General features: G+C 41.0%; 1 protein-coding gene across 1 annotated transcript in view; it reads left to right on the top strand.

The window, feature by feature from the left end:
• ca16b (carbonic anhydrase XVI b) overlaps positions 1–21,830 on the top strand; it is a gene marked incomplete at its 5' end in the record, with an annotated part of 102,842 nt that overhangs the window by 60,581 nt on the left and 20,431 nt on the right. The window contains 6 exons of the mRNA XM_084542212.1: positions 2,330–2,478; positions 8,674–8,769; positions 12,920–12,986; positions 15,255–15,412; positions 16,544–16,736; positions 20,326–20,510. Coding sequence (XP_084398338.1) covers positions 2,330–2,478; positions 8,674–8,769; positions 12,920–12,986; positions 15,255–15,412; positions 16,544–16,736; positions 20,326–20,510 — 848 coding nt within the window. The remainder of the gene's footprint in view (positions 1–2,329; positions 2,479–8,673; positions 8,770–12,919; positions 12,987–15,254; positions 15,413–16,543; positions 16,737–20,325; positions 20,511–21,830) is intronic.

Genomic DNA, 21,830 nt, shown 5'->3' with positions numbered 1-21,830 from the left:
TGTCCATTATTTTTTTCAGTCCCGTCCTCGTGAATTTGATATCTTGAGAAAACCTTGAAGGAATTTCTTCACGTTTGGTACAAGCTTTCACTTGGACTCAAGGGTGGACTGATCAGATTAGAGGTTGAGATGAAAACCCACAATGTCACTATGACCTCTCCAAATATGTTTTTGCTCATGGCTGAAGAATTTTTACACGTATCGCGACATAATTTTACACACGAGTGTGATACGTTAAAATGATGAGGTGATGACATTTATGTCCCATAGGTCTGAGGTCAACTGTGACATTATAATGGCCTGCAAAAATACTTTAATTAAACTGTCTGGACATATTAGACGAGGACAGACATGGATGACTAGACTGGTTGACGGACGTAGCTCTGGAAGTACAAAAACCTTTTTTGGGAGGTGGCAACGATACGCACCGTTGTAGTATCACTCCTCTGTCGTTATGTCTTTTTATGTCTACAACCAACTCTGTGTAATCTAACACAAGCATCTTGCATAAGTAGTCATTTTTGAGTGTGAGGTTGTTGAGGTTAATTGATTGTCTAGAAACACTGCAGAAGAAAACTCTTACACAGTGGCAAGGTTTTTATAATGGTTCACTCTCAATCCCAGGCTTCCTATAGGCGCTATAGAGAGCACTGGAGGAAGAAATGTCTGCATTGAAAACCTCTGGGAACTGAACTACATCCTGTATGGGAAAATCTAATAAAAAGAGCAAGCTCGTAGGGAAATCTGAGCAAGCAAAATCGTTTTATAATTATTAATATTGAAGTTTTGATTAGGTTTGAGACCAGACTCTTCAGAGGAGGTGCCTACAGAAATGAAATAAACTAATTTCCACAGCAAATCTGTAATCATAGTCACAATAGACTGTATCTATAACCTGTGCAATTCATGTAGAACTTAATGATATATTTACATTGCAGTCTGTTTTGGGGCTCTTAAGGGCCCGGATTTACACAGGTGATTACCCGGGAGTCAGCTGTAACAGAATCGCTCATCATTATAATGTATCATCAAATTCACTTCCACGTAAACTCTTGTCATGTCAAGGATTTAAGTTCATATTGATATGTGTATGGAATACATTAGTTGTAAATGCAATATATTTATAATAAATCATCAATTTGGAACCACTTAAAAAGCCTCTATCTATATCTGTATAGATATCTATAGATATCTATATATATATATATGCATTTCTTTATCATTTTCCACACAAAAAATGTCATTGAAGAAACTTCAGAAGGGCAGACGCCATTAATGATCTTGCATGGGAGATAATGGCATTACAGCCTTGAAAGAAGCGAGCATGTGGAAGGAGATCACAAGGCGTGCAAATGGCATTATGTCTCCCTAGCAAATCATGCGACAACTCAAAGTGATGGTGGCTTTGACCGAACCTGCTCACTACAGCTATGTACGGTGTACCAGTGGAATGTCGCGACCGCTGGAGGAGGCTGGTGTGTGCTCTCTCTGAAGGGCACATCGCCTGCGTCACCGTGCATGAGCTCACCAGTGACTTTGCATCTGGCAAATTATGAAATGATTCCCCACGCAGGTCTTAAAGAAACCAACCGTGTCCCGCTTGCAGCCCTCGCTGCCCTGAAAATTGAGATGATGATTTGAGATTTTACAGCTTTTTAGCCCTTTAGCCTCTAATTAAAACCAGAGAGTTAGAAATGATATTTTATGGAAAATGTATATTTTTTTTCTGTTTAATAATTCTATGAGTCAGTGTTCTAGACGGCTTATGTGGAGGAAATGTGGAGTTTGCACTCCTCATACATGCATTAAACATTAAAACAAACGAGAGCTACTCTGCTATGCTTGCCAAGTTTGAGTTGCCACATTGGCGTCCCTTAAGAGTCTGTCAGAAGATTTTAATTCAGACTGACACTGCCACAAAGAGAAACAATGGCTGGTAAATAGATAAATCAGTGTCTCACGCTGGCAAAATGAAAAATAAAAATGCAGTGTTATTTTGCTACAGACAACGTTCAGATTATTTTCCATAGCTTCAGATAACAAAATAAATGCATCATCTATGAAAAAAAAATAAAATTGAAATTGAAATGTGTCATTTTTAGTTGCGATAATTGAGCTGTCGCTGCAAAAACAAACAGATGAGAATTTTAGATAATGAGAATCGAGTTTGGATCTTGAGTTAATAAGCCTTAAAATAAAGATGAGCAGCCACGCTGGAGACTGGAGACTCTGTTTCTTGATTAGTAATCTCCTTATTGCTGCCTTTGCATAAGTGCGCTTAATTTTCCTCCTTTTGTATGACTCCATTTTCTCCCTTCTTTGTTTCCAGTTGCTGTTCTCCTGAAGGATGACTACTTTGTAAGAGGTGCTGGACTGCCAGGGCGCTTTAAGGCTGAGAAGATGGAGTTTCACTGGGGCCAGAGTAATGGATCAGCCGGCTCGGAACACAGCATAAATGGCCGAAGGTTCCCTGTAGAGGTAAAACGCCATGTTGCTACCGAACAATTTGTCAAATGTGCAATATGGAGAATTGTTGGTAAAGTGTTTAGATAGATTGCCGGTCAATATTCTCTCTGAACTAATTCATTATTGGAAATGATACAGCTATGTATCCTTAAAGCTATGAACACTAAAAGGAAAGCTACGTGTACATTTGAGAGTAGAATCCAGTGGTGCTGCTGATATTTAAGTCCTCATGCTCAGCGGCGTCAGTCGGTGCATATGAGGCAACATACTGATGCATTTAACATTCAGTTTCACCTCGATTTCAAAACACTCTGCTGCTCAACTAAATTCAAAAGTAAACTCTGGATCTGAATAGCCAATCTTTTGAAGCAAAGCACCATCTTTAGTTTGCTTTACAGACAGTTTTAAACCTTAGAGCTATGTTGACTGCCAGATTGCTACAGAACTTTAGGGATGAGTCACTGAGGGTAGTTTTAAAGGGGAACTCGACAGCTTTTTCACATTAAAGTCAGTTTTACTAGAACAAAAGCCTCTGTAGAAATTAGTGAGAAAATAACTCCAGATGACGTCGTCTGCGGCTGTCTCGGTTCGGGATTGAATGGTGCAACTTTATAGTACAGAAAAGCTTTGTTACGAAAAGTGGAGTTGTGAAAGACATGTGTGAATTTATCCGGCAGGGAAGGCCTTACAAAGAGCATTCGCTGTTGCATTATGGGACTTGCTGGAAAAAGGGAGAATAAAGGAAAAGCAACAAAAATCATCACTGACTCTTGTAACAGAGATGTAAAGGTTATGAAGCCTGAAACCCTTCGGTATTATGGCTCATGGATTTAAGCAGAAATCTCACTCTTTCTGTGTCGTGCAGAGAATGTCTTATTAGCGCCTTTCAATTTTTGATCATTTATACTACCATTCCTATTCATTATCTAAATTGAATTTGCAGATGTATCATACTTTTTTCCACTTCATAGGGTTATAGAAAATTTTATTTTTTTTTATTTAATTTTTTTATACCCCTGTCAATGTCAAATTGTTAACAATTGGTTTAAATTTAACAGTGTATAAAAACAGGATATGACAGTCAGTGCTCCTGTCATTCCTATCTCCAAACACACAGCCAGAGTCCTCCTGTGTTTGTTTCTTGGCCCTCTTCTTTGGAGCCCTCTCTGCAGGCACGGCTTTAGATGCTGAATGGCTGAGTAATTAGATTTATTTTTGCCACATCATTTTGTGTTCAGCGTAGTGTTAAAGGGCACCAGATTATATACAGCCATTATAAAGCTGTTGTGCGTACGGCTCCTTTGATGGTGTGCTTCAAATATAAGACGATGGAATTCACTTTAATGGGCAATTTGGACAGCTGCTGGGGAAAAGAAAAAGGCAGAGGGAACAAGAAAATTATGCCCTTCACTCCAGTTATATAGTTTGTAGATGTGAAGTATTGATATGTTTCTTAGCATGTCTTTGTGTGTGGACCAAGGTTTTTGCACTGGCTTGTGGAATTTTAATATCGGTGAGGAATATTAAATAATAAGCCAGTCAGGGGGTATGTGGGAAAATAAAATGAAATTATGATATGGCAAAAATACTTGGCTATACTTGAACACCACACGCTGCAAATAAGAGAGCACAGATACTAGTGAAGGGTCGTACAGACAAAAAGTAACTAGCAGCGTTGGCTAGTGAAATTTGGACAGTTGTGGCAATGAAAGGCAAAAGAAGACAACTTTGGGCTAATCTCAGTTTTGAGGCAACGCGATTAAGGTAATAACCACTGATATATAAACATATGACGCAGTTCTTCAAATGCTTAGTGTAAGTAAAATATAATCCGCGACTACTTTCCCGCGTTGTTTATTGTCTCACAACTGTTAAATCATTGGATCGTTGGAACGCCGGATACACCCAGATAGAGTGGCGGTGATAAAAGCTAGCTGTTTTTATGTTCTGCGCGTATCGGTTGGAAACATTTGCGTTGTTGAATATGCAAGAGTTACCTAGGCAACCACCATTAAACCAATGAGCGGCGAGCAAACCATTTCATATGCAGACAGGGCTTCAGCAACCAAGCAGAAAAGTATGAAGTAAATAGAAATGGATGCAGAAGAATGATTAAAACATGCAGAAAAAAATATGAAGAAGGGAAGAAACTGAAGACTAAGAGAATCCACGATAACCGTGTGCTGATGCAGGGAATGCAAATTAGTCCTTTTTGATATACAGGATGATGTGTAGAAAATTCTCCCTGGATGCAAGGGACACCTGCTTTATTCTTTATTCAACTTATATGATGGGTGACCCTCTTCTTGTTCCATTTATTCTGTGAACCAGCGTGTCAAGACCGTGCAGCTCAGATGGGGTCGACTTGTGTGACCAGGAGTGTGGAAAAAATAAGGCCAACAAAAGCCTCTCGTGGCATATCAACACAAAATCCATTTACACTGACATTTCCTGCAGGAAGTACAAAGGAATATTCCATCCACATATCTGCAAAGATATTTCCTGTTAACAATATATGTATATTCACAAGGCGCGGCAAAGAAGCGGCACAGAGTGGAAGGTCTTTCCACTTTCAGAAATGATTCTGTTTTATCAATAAGTTAGCATACTTACATCAAACATGATGTATTATTTCACACGCTGAACCAGAAGGTAAAAGAGTGAAATCAAATGATGAATGGTTGAAGGGAATGTGGTTTTGTCGGATCTAGCCTTTAGCCATTTGACTGCTCCATCCCGTAAGATGTGCCATTTTCATTTATCATATTTATGACTTGGCAGATTTTGATGTATTTGAGATTTTATTCAATCTGACACGATGTGTGCGGCAAAAACTCTACATCTTATGTTATGTATAAATATTTGCACTTGATGTAGCCGGTGATCTTTCATAGCAGAGGTTGGCTTTTGTTTTGTTGTGTATATGTTTTGTTCTTCAAGAGTCGAGCAGCATGACCTTGGAGGTTGAGCTCCAGGGCTTATTTGTCTCTGCTAAGCAGAGGCTGTTTTCCAATCTGCTGTCTAATTATCTCTCCACTCCAAATGAGTCACATTCAGCCCTGAGTCCCATATAACACTCTGCATAAAGCATTTACTCTTAGAGTGGGGGAAAATGTTTTTATCCCACCTGCCCAGAAGCTTAAAAACTCACAGAAATACAGTTCACACATGTGCGCAGGGGTGCAGAGACACATTTAAATTCAATGAGCTGTAATATAGGGCAGATCTGGCTTTGCAGCATGGTTATGTAAAAAGAAAAAGAAAGAAAAGAAAAAGAAACCTAACAGGCTGCTCGGCCTGTGGCTCCTGAGCTTGACATTAATCTAACCACGAGCTTTTTCATGGGAGTGAAGTGGGCAAATCGATAGATGGACCACCTGTTCGCTCAAACAGCACAATGAAAAATGAAACAGTGGATTTTTCTCTCCCTCAGGGTACCATAGGGAGATCTTTTCTAATAATATATTAGGGTGTCACCGAGGTTAGATTAATTATACATGGGTTACAAATCACACCTTGGAAGGGTATGCGTTTCCACACAGTACTAAGGATGTATGAATAAGCGTTGGGATGAGTGTGCAGTAAGAAAGCTCCAGTAGAGCTGAAAGCATTTGTGCTTTAACTGAAACTTGAGTAAGAAGATACATTAAGAGTCTCACAAGAGTCCAGACTGATGCCCATTAGTCTTGACTCATGCCGAGCCCAAGAGCTCACTGCACCACACCTTAAGATAAATCATAGCCAAAACACACGCACAAAAAAAAATAAAAAACACTGCAAGGCCTGCCTACAATACACGGTCAACAAGTTAGAAAGACATATGTACTGTGGCAAAATGTGCACCAAGAACAACAGAACAAATTAACAGAGAAAAACAAGTACGGAAAACATTAACAAATTCAGTTTAAGCTTCAAGTGCAGATAACAAAATGCAACCCAGTGATGGAAGTGAGAGCTGATAAACACCCCTGGACATACGTGTTGTTGCCATGGAGTTGCTGATGTGGACAAGCTGTCAGTGAGAAATAATGACAAGAAAGACTAATCCCAGGTTTAGAGGAAATATCTGTAACAGTATCTGAATCCGGCAATCAGAAAAGGAGACGTGTTCTTCATCGGCTTGCATTCGGGCCGTTACATTTGTGTGCTGAGCTCCCAGGGCCACTGAAGTGCGAGCTGTTGCAATAAAACAGTGTGTGTTTACAGCGTCTGGCATGCAACAGCCATTACAGCGACAGTAATGCATGATCAGCATGCGGCGAGTATGTTTTTACAAGAAGCTATACGACAAGAGATAGCACCTGGCTTTGACCTAATACTAATACTGTTGCATTAAAGAACATCGCAGTGAATTTTTATGTGTTTTTACTCTAGCGAACGTTGGTTGCTGTCACTTTAAATGTGCATACACAATATCTGTAGTTACTGACACCCAGCACACATCCATGTCGGTAATCTGTAATGTGAAAGTTTCATATATGTGTTCAGCAACACCTCCCGTACAAATTGTATGACACTTCAATCTTCTTGAAAATGTGAGCTCTAGCACATCGTAGGTGCTCAAGTGAAATGATAAGGCAGATGATTATGTGTGATTGGAGTGCGAGAATAGAGAGAGATTTACCTGTTAACAACAAAATGCTGTGGCAGCGCAGTTGTTGTTAAAGAAGGGGGAAATGCATTTGAGCTTCTATGATAAAAATCTAAGATCTCTCCTCGCACAAACTGATTTCTTGTAGTTTCCGTGTCTTGCCTCGATATTCTTGCTGCCTTGGGAAATCATGGCAAACATGACTTTGTTTTTCACCTGTTTGCACTTAAATGGAACTTGGGAATGCAGAGCAGCTTTCAGCGCTCGTGTTCGCACACTCACCTTGTGCCTGGAAGAAGAAAAAAAAAAGTGACTGGTATAAAGTGAATTTAGAGTTAAGAAAGGCTGGAGATACAGACGGGACACATTTCTGCTTTACAGGCGGTTTAAATATTGGTGAGACTGCTCGTCTGTGCAGTGTCTGTGCGGTGTGCATGACGTTCACTCTGGTAAACGGGGGTTATGTATAAACATACAGTAAACTAAATGTATAATCAAATGATTCAGATTGATTTATTTTTATTGGCGACGGTCGAAGCGTTCAATAATTGAAAATCACATTTTCCGGAGCGTGCGGTTAACAAGAGCAGGTCACGTGAGCCAATCTCGGTGAGTAAATGAAGCCTAAGGGGGGCAGCTTAATTGGGTAATGTAGTTAATAACATCTGAAGGGTGATGAATGGCCGGTGCTCTTTCTTGCTGAGTTCTCAGACAACAAATTAGTTCCATTAAAGGCTGCAGTTAAAGGAACTCTGAATGAAACTGATTAACTTTAATTATCTGGATTGAGTCATTTTGTACTTTACTTTAGGTCTCACATTAATGAATTTATCCTTATTTATACGCGCATTTGCTTTGACTTCTTGCATCTGTTGTCAGCAAAGCCAATTGTGGCTGGTGGTTTCTCGTAATTTTCCTTTGAAAAAGAAAAAAAGGCGAGCATACCCTTTAATTAAACCAACATCGAGGACCTTTTTTTTTTTCTTATTGCCAATTAACTCGTTTCAGTGACATGAAAGGGTTTTTCAATTTAAAGAGCCTTGACAGTAAGATGATGGACAGCTGCAATTGCTACTTTCCGATTCATTTGCTGATTTTCGTCTCTCCAATAATATGTTTGCTTTTGAAATGAATGAGAATCTTTCTTTTCATTGAAATCCAGGGCCATGACATGTACATGATGTGTATGATGCTTTTTATATCATAACCACGCATCCTAAGCTTTGTTGTAAAATCAGAAGACGTGTTTAAGGTAATTGGGAGCAGTGATTAGAAGCATGCCATTCCGTTAGATCTTTGCACGGCGAGAAAAAAAAAAAAAAAAAAATCGCATGTTCCTTCAGTTCTTCTTCTCTGCTCGTGACTGTGTTTGAGAGGACATTTGCCCTGAGGAATGGGATGCTGTATTTCTCTAGCATGCTCCAAGAGTGGCAGCACACAAAAAGGAATGACACAGATTATGGGAGATTTATTGGAGTGATAAATACTCCCTCTTTAATGCCCCTCAAAACAGCTTTTCATCAGCTCCTCAGCAGTATGTCCAGGTGATTGATGACAGGACTTTTCATTCTCCTTGTCCACACCTCAAGCTGTTTATGCTCTGTTTCCCATCACAGATGCAGATCTACCTTTATAATTCTGATGACTTTGACAGCCTCAGCGCTGCCATCAAGGAAAGACGCATCATTGCTGCCATGGTCGTCTTCTTTGAGGTAAAGTATCCCAGCAGGCAATGCTAACACTGTTTTCTTGAGTGATCCTCTACCAAATAACTATTGGATGAATTCCTCTGAACTGCAAAACCTTTGATGATGTAATGCTTACATTTTGTTCAGTTTGGTTTATGACCAAACATCAGCAACACTTACTGCACCTGCCTCAGTGGTACTTATTTTGATTTAGTGCCACTTAGCAAATGTTAGCATGCAAACAACCTAAAGTAATGCTGCCTCCAAATGGAACTCGTGGTAACCACATGGGTTACGTTGTGCGCACGAAATATATTAACTTACCATCCACCTCTGCCAGTTCTGACGCGTCACAATCCGTGAACTCTGACCTCTCCAAAAATATCCAGCTGTGAATACCACAAGAGGATACCGTTTATGTTGCGTTTACTTGAGAACACAGTAAAAACAAAACCATGTTAGAGCAACATACTACTCATTGCAAACATCATACCTGCTTAGCATTGTCGTTACGCACATTTTAACATGCTGACGTTGGCTAATGCGAGTGCAACCTTGCGCCGCTGCTATTACATCAAAGTGTAATTAGTACGCCTGAGGAAATCCTCGTAAAAACTGTAATTTCTAGTAGTATTAATAGAAAATATAATTTTTCATAGGCATGTAAACTTCCTCTATGTACATAAATAGTGCTTGCTTCCAGTTGTTTAATATCAACATCAATATACTGTTTGGTTTAGTACTAATATGTTAACATGCTAACAAGCTAAACTAAGACTAAATATTGTACACATTATACCTGCTTATACCATTGTGTATATGTCAGCTTGCTTCCTTTTTTACAGACATGTAAAATTGACTGCATGTACATAAACAGTGCTCACGGTCAGCTGTTAAAAATAGTTTACATTATTATACGTGCTTAGCATTATCACTGTGAATATGTTAGCATGCAGACTTTAGCATTTGTTCGGTAGAGTTCAACTGCTCTTGAGAAATAATTTTTGTAATAGCTGTAATTTCTGGTAGTACTGATGGAAAATATTTTTTTTCACTGGTATGTGAAATTACTCTACGGGGAATGTACGTAAATAGTGTTTACTGCAAGCTGGAACATCAGCCTCAGTCGTACAGTTTTGTTTAGTGCTAATTAGCATATGTTTTCTTGCTAACAAGCTAAACTAAGACCGAAGGTTGTAAACATTATACCTGCTTATACCACTGTGAATATGTTTCCATGCTTCCTTTTTCTCAAGACATGTACAGTTGACTGCATGTACATAAATAGTGCTCACTGTCAGCTGTTAAAAATAGTTTATAAAACCAAGGAGATTAGTGAATAAATAGACAGTGATAAAACAATCTCACTCAGTCAAATAGGATAGAAAATGGTATTGTAAAATGATGTAGCTATTCAGGGGACTTTAGTGGGGTACTGGAAATTGAAAAAGGTGAATATGTAAATTTCTGGGGTCAGTGTCTGATAAATATTTATTACAAATGATCCTTTGCACCGGTGTTGTGATAGGAAATTTTCTCTTCACCTGGCTGCTGATTGTTTTTCTTGTTCTGTGGCACATGGCAGATTACTTACTGAGATGCTACAAATTGTCCCCTGAAGATCTGGACACATTAGCCCTTAATGTGCAAGAATGGTCCTAATTTCTGTTAAGCGTAAAAACACCTCCGAGGTTTATGAAGTGTGAGCAGCAGCACTGACAGCTTCAGGGTTCCCTGTGCGCCTTACACCAAGTTATCGAAGCAATACCTATGTAATTGATGGCAGGTGATCAGCGCATACTAGCGTTCAGCTTAATAGTATATAGGAAAGGGTCAGTTCTCAGGCGGAGCGAGGCTGGAATGGGGACACAGGTGTTTATAATGTAGGTCTACTCTTAGACAATGATGAACCGTGTGTGTACGAGGACCTAAATGCCTCCGCTGGGTCCTGACAGCCCTATTGCTTACTGCAATTAGCACCACCATACACAATCCGCTGAATAGCAGTTTACAGTATGAGTTTTTTTTTAAGCAGGCACACACACATTGGCTCAGATTTACCATTTCTAATCAATGAGGAGAGTTCTTCCTGTGCTCCCCAAAGGCCTATTAACGGCCTCTAAGGTGTGCATATTATCCACATTCAGCATTCACTTCCACACAATTATTCTCCTCTGACTGACCTGAATTAATGTTGAGCAAGGGAAGATTGGTGCCTGCATCCCAACAGTGTTTTGTCCGGTCTTGTCTCTTAAGTAGGACATTGGGAATATTGTGTAAAACGTGGGGCTGAACAACATTACCAGTCACTTCAAACAATTAACTGTAATCTTACAGGTAAGGAAGTCTGTCTGTGAAAATCCACAGCCGTCCATGTCATTTTACTGTATATCTAAAAGGCAACTGGACTTGTTTGAGGTTTCTTAGCGACTCATTCAAGTGACTTCTTCAGTGTCAAGACGCTTACCTGAAACCCACATGGCAACGGCCTGTTAACAACCCAATGTTCACCTGTATTAGAGGATGGCGTTCAGATTAACGTGGGTGGTATCTTCTTTGTACCGTTAATGGTTCTCTAACTACTTGTCACCCCATCGGTCAGTTGGGGATGAGTGGTGAAACCTCAGACTAGTCCAGTTGTCTTTGATTACTTTAGTTTTGGATGCCTCACCAATTTTATTTATCACGAGAGGGAATAAGACGGTCATTAGGACTTTCACTGGGAAAAGCTGTGGATGTTTCATAAATATTTTCACGACTCAGATGATTTGCCTGTCTTTCCTGGCGTAACCACCAGTCAAGGTCAAAAGCTACACATGGACCGCACAGCATATTTGCCACCCACTGTGAATTTTTCTTGTGAACAATGCAGGTCCAGTGTGAATGGAAAGAGTTTAAAAAGTACAGAGTCCTCAAACGTGTGCTTCCCTAGACAGACATTGAGCTATTTTATTTAATACTTTTTTCTGCAGCCTTTGTTGTGTTAGAAAAATGCTCTCTCTTTATCGCGCTGTCGCGCACTTGTGCACTCGCAGTTTTTTTCTCTTTTCACTTTACCTCTAACTTTCAAATTCCTGAAAGAGATGCTCGTATGACAGCACCCATATTATAGTGGAGAAGAAGAAAACGAAGATATCTTTGTTTCATATCAAGCCTCTATTTGTACCATTTTGTGAACTTAGCAAAAGAAAAGTCAAGAGAAACTCGACTATATTACTTTTAAATCCTTGCAATATGAACACTCTGCATTAAAAGGGCTCACGTACAGATCTTTCAATACTGATCAATGCTCAGGCTGACCTTGCACAAGAATGTAATAATTATTTCAAACTGAAGGTGGTGAAGCACGGCAAAAGTGGTCTTGACAGACATCCTGTCGTGAGGTACTGTAGCCTGAGTATTGCTGTTGTGCTCGCGCATCCCCGCCGCTGTTTGCAAAACCATCAGTCCTCACAGCGAGGGGACTCACTACAGTCTGCTGCCAAACAAACTTCAATTTCAGATGCCTTATACAAAAACTAAATACTTAACAGCAGATGACACTGTGCGGGGTTTTCAACCTTGAATCTTTTTTTTTTTTTTTGCTGTTGAGACTGAAGTCATGCTTCAAATGATTCATTTTGGCAGCAGAAGCACATACATTGATATGATCAGTTAATGAGATCGTATTGACATTTCAGACCATATCATTTGTAATTACTGTGGTTAATTATTTTACATACTCTACACTCATGCATGGACAAACAGGTTTAAATATGAAACTGTTGAGTTTTGGTCACACTGCACGATAGAACACCTACAGGAGGATGTGTTCAGTTTCACATGGGTATTCTAACCCTCACACACCAAAATTATGTTGTGTACCATGTTTTAGTTGGTTAAAGCTTAACAGTCGCTTAAGATTAGAACTATTGAATGCTCCTATTTAATGTATTTTCCAGAGAAATTGTCCTTGAGGTTGGTTTCCAAACTCAAAGCTGAATCAACCAAAAAAAATAAATAACATTACAAATGCCACGCTGCTGGATTATATTGTATTATAAAAGATGCTGCTCTTATTGAATCCACCCCATGTATTCTGTTCACGTTGATTGTCTTTTGGTATTTTATTTAGATTATTGTACTAGCCTCATAATCCCCTTTGTAATCCTTTGTCTCTGGACATTTCCCGCAGCTGGGGCAAAAAGACAACCCAGCTGTGGACCCCATCATCCAGGGATTGAAAGGAGTAGTGCATCATGGTAAGTAATTGGAAAGTAACCCTTTTACGACGAACTCTGATTCATGTGGAACAATAGTCTTTATTTGTGTGCACACTCATTTACATATCGTTATTCTTCGTTTCAATCTTGTTTATTGTAAAGCCGAAGTCTCCCCACTATAAATAATTACAGTAAGAATTAAGTTCATGCGGGCTCTTCAAAAAGCAATTGACCTTTATGAAATCCCTCTGACATTGTGGTAGTTGATGTTTTGGTTAATCCTAGAGGTAAATTCGTCCTGACAGGGCACACATGGTGCTTCTCCTTGCATCCAGAAAACAAATACTGGTGCTCTTGCATTCAACTGCTTAAACATTGGACTTTTTTATTTTTTTTTTTTTTTCCAAATCCTAAATTAGTCTAAACACAAAATATGAGCAGAGTTTAACTTCAAAAGGAGGCAAAATTTGCAAGATACCGCCTCTCCCTTGCTAGTGCAGCTCCGCAGTAGGAGACCTCCTAGGAGCTTCACTCACAGAGACAGAACTATTAATTACATCTGAGCCTCAATTAAACAACACTCTGTTTTACTCAGACGTACACGTACAGTATAGGCTCTCATGGAGTGTGGTTCCTGCCCAGGCTCGTATTCACAGTTAAACTAATTTAATGCCTTGTATTGTGTGCCATGGCACAATTCTTTATGGCATATTGTCTTAAGTTACCGCTGCTGGGCTGGCAGGAGCGCTGAATGCATGGCTTATGAAGTCTATAAGCACATGACTGTGTAATCCTTTACTGCAGATGGGGACAAAACAACTCTGTTTACACCGACACGTATGGCTTGTTTTACAACCTTCCTCTGACGGTCTTTTTGCGAACATAATCGTACCCTGACAAGGACATGCAGATGTATGAGGACATATAGGAGCATGGAGTAATTGCTCTCTACTGTGGCTGGTTTCATAAACCTAGTGCTGGCTTCATTGACTGGATTCAGATTATAATTTATCTCCCCGGACTTTGCAGGGATGGACGTTTAATGTTGTTCATTGTTTGGTAGTAAGGTTAAAAAAGGTCTTTGCACCATTACTACTAAGTAATGTGATACGGGTTTGGAGTGAGAAAATAGGTCTGAAGTAATTGCCACGAAGACGATGTGTTATTTTCTGATTAGTTCTGATTAGACTCCACAGCTGCACATTCCTTTTGTAATATAACCTTGATAAAGACAGATTACCAAACATATAATGTATTATTGGATGACTCTCCGTCCGTCGCCGAAAATGGCTGAAGCCTGTGCTGTAGAGCTGCACAGATGTTCGTGCTAGCAGCAGCGTATCTCATTTCCATGCTGAAAGAGAGCTTAGTGTGGGTGTGGTGGTTTTTGGACTCTCTTCCTGCTAGCTGCTAAATGCTCTTCGCCTCCTCCCCTGTTAGGATGGTTGGTTTTCCACTAGCTCGTTATCCCACAGTCATCCATCCATCAGCATCTCGGCGGCCCATGAGCGATAGGGCACGTACGCCGTCTGAAGACAGGGAGAAGAAAGGCTGTGCATACTGAATTTGACTCGGAGTACAGATGAGGCATGGGGGAGAGGCTTCCCGTGCCTCAGTAGTCTGAATTCAAACCACACCCTGAACCTGTTTTTTTTTTATTTTTTTTTTAGATAAGGTCATGAGCTGTGAGAGATTGGATTTGACGTAAATTCAGCTTTATTTAGTTTTTTCCTTATCGAAAAAAAAACAAGCCCACTTGCATAACCCACACAGCATATTTGCTAGAGACAAAGGCATCTTCTTCTGGATGATTCTTGCATGTCGTTTTTTTTGTTGTTTGTTTTATACACAGCCATGCCTGGTTCTGATCAGAGGATAGAACAGATCCAGTAATCATTGGGATATGTCTTAATCCCCGTGGCTCATGCCACAGTTGTTACATGGAGCTGAGCACACTACCACCCAGCCACAGATCAGCTGTCAGAGCTGGCCATTTTATCAGGCTCCCCACCCTTTGCTCTTCTCTCAGCTCTGAGCACAGAGATCTGGCCAGAGTGATAACAAGTGGCGAGGCTTTTAACTACTGCCATTCCACGAGTGGAGGTTTCAGGAAAGCCGTAAAAATGCCACAGAGGGAGTGAAATAAAACAGCCTTGTAAATGTTGGTGTAAATGTAACTCAGGATATGCAGGGGGTTTTTAGAAAAGCATTAAAGAGTGAAAGATGCGATGATGTTGTTGTGCTTTGCCGAACGCCGTGCTTTACAGTTCTGTGTCCTGACAAGTTCTGATGCCATGATTTACACAGAAAAGGAGACCAACCTCAGGTCGTTCGTCTTGAGGGATCTGCTGCCATCATCAGTGGACAGCTATTACAGATACACTGGTTCTCTGACCACTCCGCCCTGCAGCAAGGTAGTGGAGTGGATCATCTTCTCCAGGCCTGTGTATCTGTCCTACTCACAGGTGCGTTAAATCCACACACACACACACACACACACACACACACCAAAGCAGCTATATTCTCCACGCACGGTCAGATCCTATTTGCACACAGTCAGTGGATCACTTGCTGTCCCACAGTGTTGACGCGCAAGCAATTTTTCCCCTCATGTGCCTCTCCCCTTTCTTCTCTTTACCCTCGTTCCTCTCCAGCTCCTCTGCATATGAAACCATAACGTCCTATATAGTGCATGATTAAGCAGGCAGGGGGAGGCAATTACTGGCATTTGAATGATAGTAAATGTGAGATGGCACTTATACATATATCATGCTGCTGGTCCGAGACAGTGACTGGAGGCTCTTTAACAGAATGTTGCTTGAAGTAGTTCACGTTCATCAATTGAAATGCTCATTAATTTGAATTATTGCGGGAGCAGTTTAACATGAGTTTAATGAGAACTTTATTGCACGCACCTATGCACTTTAAAACATCCCCCACCCAGCTGTTTTTGCTGTTTGTGATTTTGAGAGATAATATATGCCAAATCATGCCCCATTCTTTTTTGCTGATCCCATACTCAGTCCTCTGCTGCATCTTTTATACATACAATTCTTGGGTTACCCAGCTGCATATCCTCCAGAGCATTCTGGGCTGTAGAAATTTGCAGGGCTCAGTGGAATTTCTATCAACTTGCAAGAGGACAAATCTTTTGTTCCGAAATGACTTCTGCTGCAAGAATATTGACCGCCTCTACAATGTTTGTGACGCTCACACATAGTCTTTTATGAACCTGTAATTCATTTCTCCAAGCACGCATAGGACACATTGATTCCACAGTATCTGTAATGTGTAGTCATTACAGCACTCGGCAGGAGATCATTCATGGCAATCAATGGCCGCAAATTTGCCCCATTGAGAAGTTACAGCCCAGCAGGTACCCAGGATGATGACTGAAGTCGGTGCCTGCTGGTGCATGTGGTGTGAATGTTTCTTGCAAATACTGTTCTCCAGTTGTGAACTGTCAGCTACTGGCAAGTGACTATAAATGCAGCCCTGTATGATATATTTAACACACATACTCAAACACACACGCACACGGTCACAATAGCACTTAAATTTGCCTCAGTAGTGCTTCTCTGTTTCTTTCTATCCAGCTGGAGGCTTTTTACTCCATTTTTACAACGGAGCAACAGGACCATGTCAAATCTGTTGAGTACCTGAGGAACAACTTCAGGCCCCTGCAGGACCTGGACGACAGGGAAGTTTTTAAGTCGGCTGTAAAAGACGCATGGCAGAAAGATTTGACTGAGCTGCTGGGAAGCCCTCACGGCACTGAGGCTTCAAGAGGTAAGCTTTGTTTTTTTCTGCATTAGATTTTTTTTTGGTTGTTTTTTTGCAGTACTGAACTACTATAATAGAATTGGTTTAACCCAGAGATCCCTTGTAATTACAGTAATTACTTACTACTACTCATTACTTCTTGTGAATTGCTGATTAAATTACTAGGAGTAGGAAGAGTTTGCACTAAACTGAGGGTATGGTGGTTAATACTGTATTTAAGTATGAATTAGAATTTGGCCTAGGTTATGTCAGAGACGGCACACCCCAATCAAAAAACGAACCAAACTCTGAATATGTTTTGCAGTTTTGCCGCTTCTAATTGTGCTTTTGTTAAACTCGGCCACCTAATTATTGTTGCTACAACTGCCAGGGTTTCTCCTCTTGCACTTTGCAATGTAGCAGATTTACTTTTTGACATTTCTTGGTAATTTTCTCAATGATGTGTAATTGATTTCAGATGCAGACAGACGTAAGCTTCGCGTTTCTATCTGCCGTCTGTTGATTTTGTGTTGATTATCTAAAATTACTGAGACAGGTTTTATTAGCCATGTCTAACTAGCTCATTAAGCTAACATTAGTGCCTTGGGAGTTTTTGGGAGTGCATTCAGGAAGCCTGTGAGATCAGGAACCATTCACAGGACCCAGCTCAAATCGGTCGGTCAGTGAATATATCGGGTGCATGTTTTCTCTCATCTCTCGAAAGCTAAATACTTACCGACAGGCCGCAATCAGTTGTCATTAAAATCCACAGAATAATATGCAATAATTCCGATTTCATGATCATTTTGTGTGGAGCTCGGCACGTGTCATTCTCTCACTTTACAACTCATTCTTCAAAGAACGTATTAATACCAAGCGCGGACCTCACGCGGCGCCTGATGACAGTATTTTTGTTTGTCTTTCTCTTTTATGTGCGCATCTTGCCGCGCTTGCTTTAGCAGAGCAGTACAGGAACTGAGGAGACTAATGAGAAAGGCTGCTGCTCCTTAAAGTGGTGTTGTTGGTGTCTGGCAGGGAGAATTGATTGGGAATGCTTGTGAAGAACTTGGAGCACTCTACCAGGGCCGATCAGCAATCATCATTAATATGTGGCACAGCTAAAATAGACCCATACAAATTAAGTTGTGAAATTGCTTTTGTGGCATTATGTCAGTAGGCAGGATGAATGCAGACCAGTGTCTCGCCATTTTTTTATTTTTTTATTTTTTTTATTTTTTGTCTGCTTCCCCTCCCTCTTGCTCTTTTTCTGTTTACGTCCGTCATGCATTTCTATCTCTCTGTGTTAAAATTCAAGAATATATAGATGATTGGAGGCGCTGGGAATAAACACGGTCAGTCCTATCATCCCTCTGTCAAGGTTGTGTGAAGGGGGAGGGCGGGGGTGGGTGGATGACGAGGGTATGCAGCCACGCACAGTCAATGATGGCTTTGCTTGTCAATTTTGTGAAAGCCAGGGCCGCACCTTGACTTAATGCTCCATCACAGCTTCTTTTATAGCCCTAGAAGTTGTTTGGCCATTAGCGATTCAAAGCTAACCTTTCAGATGCAAAGAACAGATTGAAAATGAGTTGTGTGTGCGTGTGTTGCAGGCTCATTCATACAGCTCGGTGTTTATTTTATCATTTGTATTTGCTCTAATAAGTCTGCATGTAAAAAAAAAAAAAAAACATCTCTATTTGAGACTTTTTTATGTATCTATTTTATATTGGTAATTACTGTGGTCATTCCTAGCTGTCTATATAAAAGGTTCGAAAATTGCGGAAAAAATGACCATCACAACTTCTCGGAGCCCAAGACGATTCCTTGAACCCTCTCGTGTCTTGTGTCTTACGGCACAAATCTGAACAGCGTTGAATGTGCAAAGAAATGAAGAAAGGTGGCGTGTCCTCGTGCTGTAGCAGTCCAAACTAAAGAATGTTTGACATTTTGCTTGAAAAATTGCTCTCATTTTTCTCTTGGTCGCCTTATCTTTTTAATCATGCCGGCAGTGTTGAGACTGTGGTGTTAGCTGCAGCAGGAGAGTCACCCATTACCATAAGTAGTAGTTAGTGTGTTGGTATTTATCCCTTTGATGCTTAATTCGACTTCCCTCCAAATTTTGGATTCAAGTCGAATATATTTCTTTCCGTGTGTTTTCGGTGAAATTCTAGTTTTCCCCCATCATTCCAATTACCAGTGCACAGCAGCTCTAAAACACACCGTACAGCCTGTACAACAGTCAATTCATCCCCTTCATGGTGGAAGCTGCCAGGAGAGAGATTCATGTTCTGCTCTGAGTGGTATTGCAGACCGAGGAGGAAACTATGCGAGGCTTATTTTTGGAAGTTACGGTGTAAGACCTCACAGATGAAATAGCATGATTTATTTTTCTATTACCATCAACATGTTAAAGAACTGTCCAGATTTGACTTATCGTATTCACTATTTGACTCTTGCTGCGTGTCAGTTTCCGGCTGAACCAGACTGAACAGACAAAGGTGCTGCTAGCATCACAATAATTTCATATTACAATATGTGAGACGGGCTTCGGCGATATGGTTGAAAGGTTATAAAGGAGGGTTGCTAATACGCCACATCTTATTGTAGAAAGGAGAATGATTGTCAGGAATGTAATGGTGCAGACACTAAAAGCACAGTGACGTCTTCAGCTGCTTTTAAATGATTGTTGTTGAGCTGCCAAAGTTGACAATGAACGCCAGACGGGTTATAATGCATTTCACACCTGTCACACCTAATCAACACCCAGAGATTTTCTTCCGATTCCCCTGTGTGTTCCTTTGACTGATTCCCATCCACCCTATCACCCTTTCTCCCCCTCTCCCTCCGTGCTTTTCACATATCATGGTGCATAATTTGCGTCAGAGCTTCCACTGTGCAAATGGAGAGAACTGTGGTGACAATTTCAATTTGGCAGAAATTCTGAGAGCACATAATCATTTGACACTAGTTCCTGATTGCTGTTGCCCCGATGTGCCGAGAAGCATGTCCAGATTGTCCCTTAGTCATACTGATGGGTCCCTGTGTGAATAACCATGCTGCAGCCTGCACTGCCACCTTGAGGCCGACTGGTAGATTTTATTTAACCCCCTCGTGCATACCGTTTACTGCACGCACTTGCACACTAGTTAAGGCAGGAAGTTGCCGTATTGTCTGTGCCACATGTGTAGCACTACACCTAGCTGTCTGACGTTCTGCCCTGAATCTCTGAAAACAGCACATCCCTCCAAATATACAATCCACAGTGACACTCTAGTTTGACTCCAGTCAAGCCTTCAGGAGCATTTTTCTTGTGGAGTTACTGTATTACCTTGCACCTTCAGAGGTTTCTTGAACGAAAATGGCTTTGAGTCAAGTCAATAATAACAGGCCTGTTAAAAGGGACCCTGCATCCTGCCCGCACACATCAACAGGCACAAATACAAGTTATCAAGCAGTCCTCCCAGTCGCAGCCCTCCATCCTTGCCCACCTGTATTCACTTTATGAAAAAGTGACACAACTGTTTTTTACCTTGTCAGTCATCTGTCATTTTCCGCTGCCCTGTTCCCATGCTCTTATTTTCTTTTTTTTTTTTTTTCCCTCTCTCTGTTGTTTCAGTGTGCAGCAGTGCCCCAGTGAGTATGAAGATCCAGCCGCTCAACCAGACGGCGTTGACGGTGAGCTGGGAACGCCCTCTGACAGTGTATCACCCACCAATCACCAGCTACATGGTCTCCTACAGCTGGGTGAAGAGCGATGTCGCCGATGAAAATACCTTCACAAAGACCGGGGACCAGAGCATGGTGAGGAACGCCTTGAGCTGCCACTAACAGCAGCCCATACCGAACCAAAGCTGAGCTGCTCAAATGTTTTCTTTTTCGTTCTCTGAAAGTGGTTATTTATTTATTTACACTGAATGTAGTTTAAGCAGCTCTGATTGGTTTGCAGAGGCTCAGATGTATCTGTCAGGATCACAGGTTGGCTGGATCAGTGACAGTGTGTATAGGAGGTGACAGGTTGTGATGAACTGTGCATGTGGTTGTTGGTTGATATGAGGGCCCAGACGCTCCCCTGTCACTCACCTGTCTAAGAATAGAAGCACTGGTCTGTCACAGACACCGACGAGTCGAACTGATGTATGTATAATGTGCCTACAAATGCACCTGTGGCCTTTTCAGAGATGTAACATTTTCCATCATCTATTTATTTAGCATTCATTTGAATCTGAATCAGTCTCTGAAGTAGGTAGGTAAAGCGGTATAAACAAAATAATACATGCGCTTTTTATTTCCAGTTTGAAAACCAATAATAATTTTTCAAATCCGGTTCTGGTTTCAGGCAGCGGAGGCAGCTCTTTGAGCACAAACTTCTTTCGGTAGCAAATGCCGAGCAAGTGTAGTTCTTTAGATCTCTGATCCTCTGATCATATAATTCAGCTCGGCTGCCTTAAACATTGAGTTACCACTTCACTCCTTAATGTACCTTTTCAGCAGAATGTGTCGAAATATATCCTTACCCCGCAGGAGGTTGCACCTACAGGGTTGTTCTTTTCTACACTATATATTCTTCTCCCTGGTCTCATTTTTTTTCCATTTGTGGGAAGCCAACACCCAACTGTGCATCTCTTTAAAGCCCACTGACCCCCAGCTGTCTTGATAGTCTGCATGGCTGCCTCTTCAGATATAAACAGAGTAGGGGCAACACACTCACACCCACCATTTCAGAGACCTGGGATCAGTTCCCTGGTGGCACAGCTACCTCCAGCTCGGCCATGCATTCCAATAAATGCAATTGTCATGGGTTGGAAGCTGGTGAGGGATCTTGCATTGTTGCTGCACTAGTGACTCCTATTTGGCATGGGTAACTGCACACACGGGATGGGATCTGGGGGAAAGAACTAGCTAATCCTTTAAGGTAATAACCCCTTTTCACTCAAGAGTGCATTTGATGGTTAACCCTCACTGTGTAGGACGATATTAAAAAGCTCTTTTCGCATTCATCTGTTCACATTTTACAAGATGATTCTATGAGTCTAGAGGCACATTGTGGCCGGAAATGTAACTTGTGCGCGTCTGATGCCTCCAGTGCACGTACACTTGAGACCTTTGCCTTTCAGTGAAGAA

Source organism: Chelon labrosus (genome assembly GCF_963514085.1).
Source record: "Chelon labrosus genome assembly, chromosome: 4".
Taxonomy (NCBI): Eukaryota; Metazoa; Chordata; class Actinopteri; order Mugiliformes; family Mugilidae; genus Chelon; species Chelon labrosus.
Note: the sequence above shows the minus strand (reverse complement) of the source record. Positions and strands in the feature narration are given on the sequence as shown.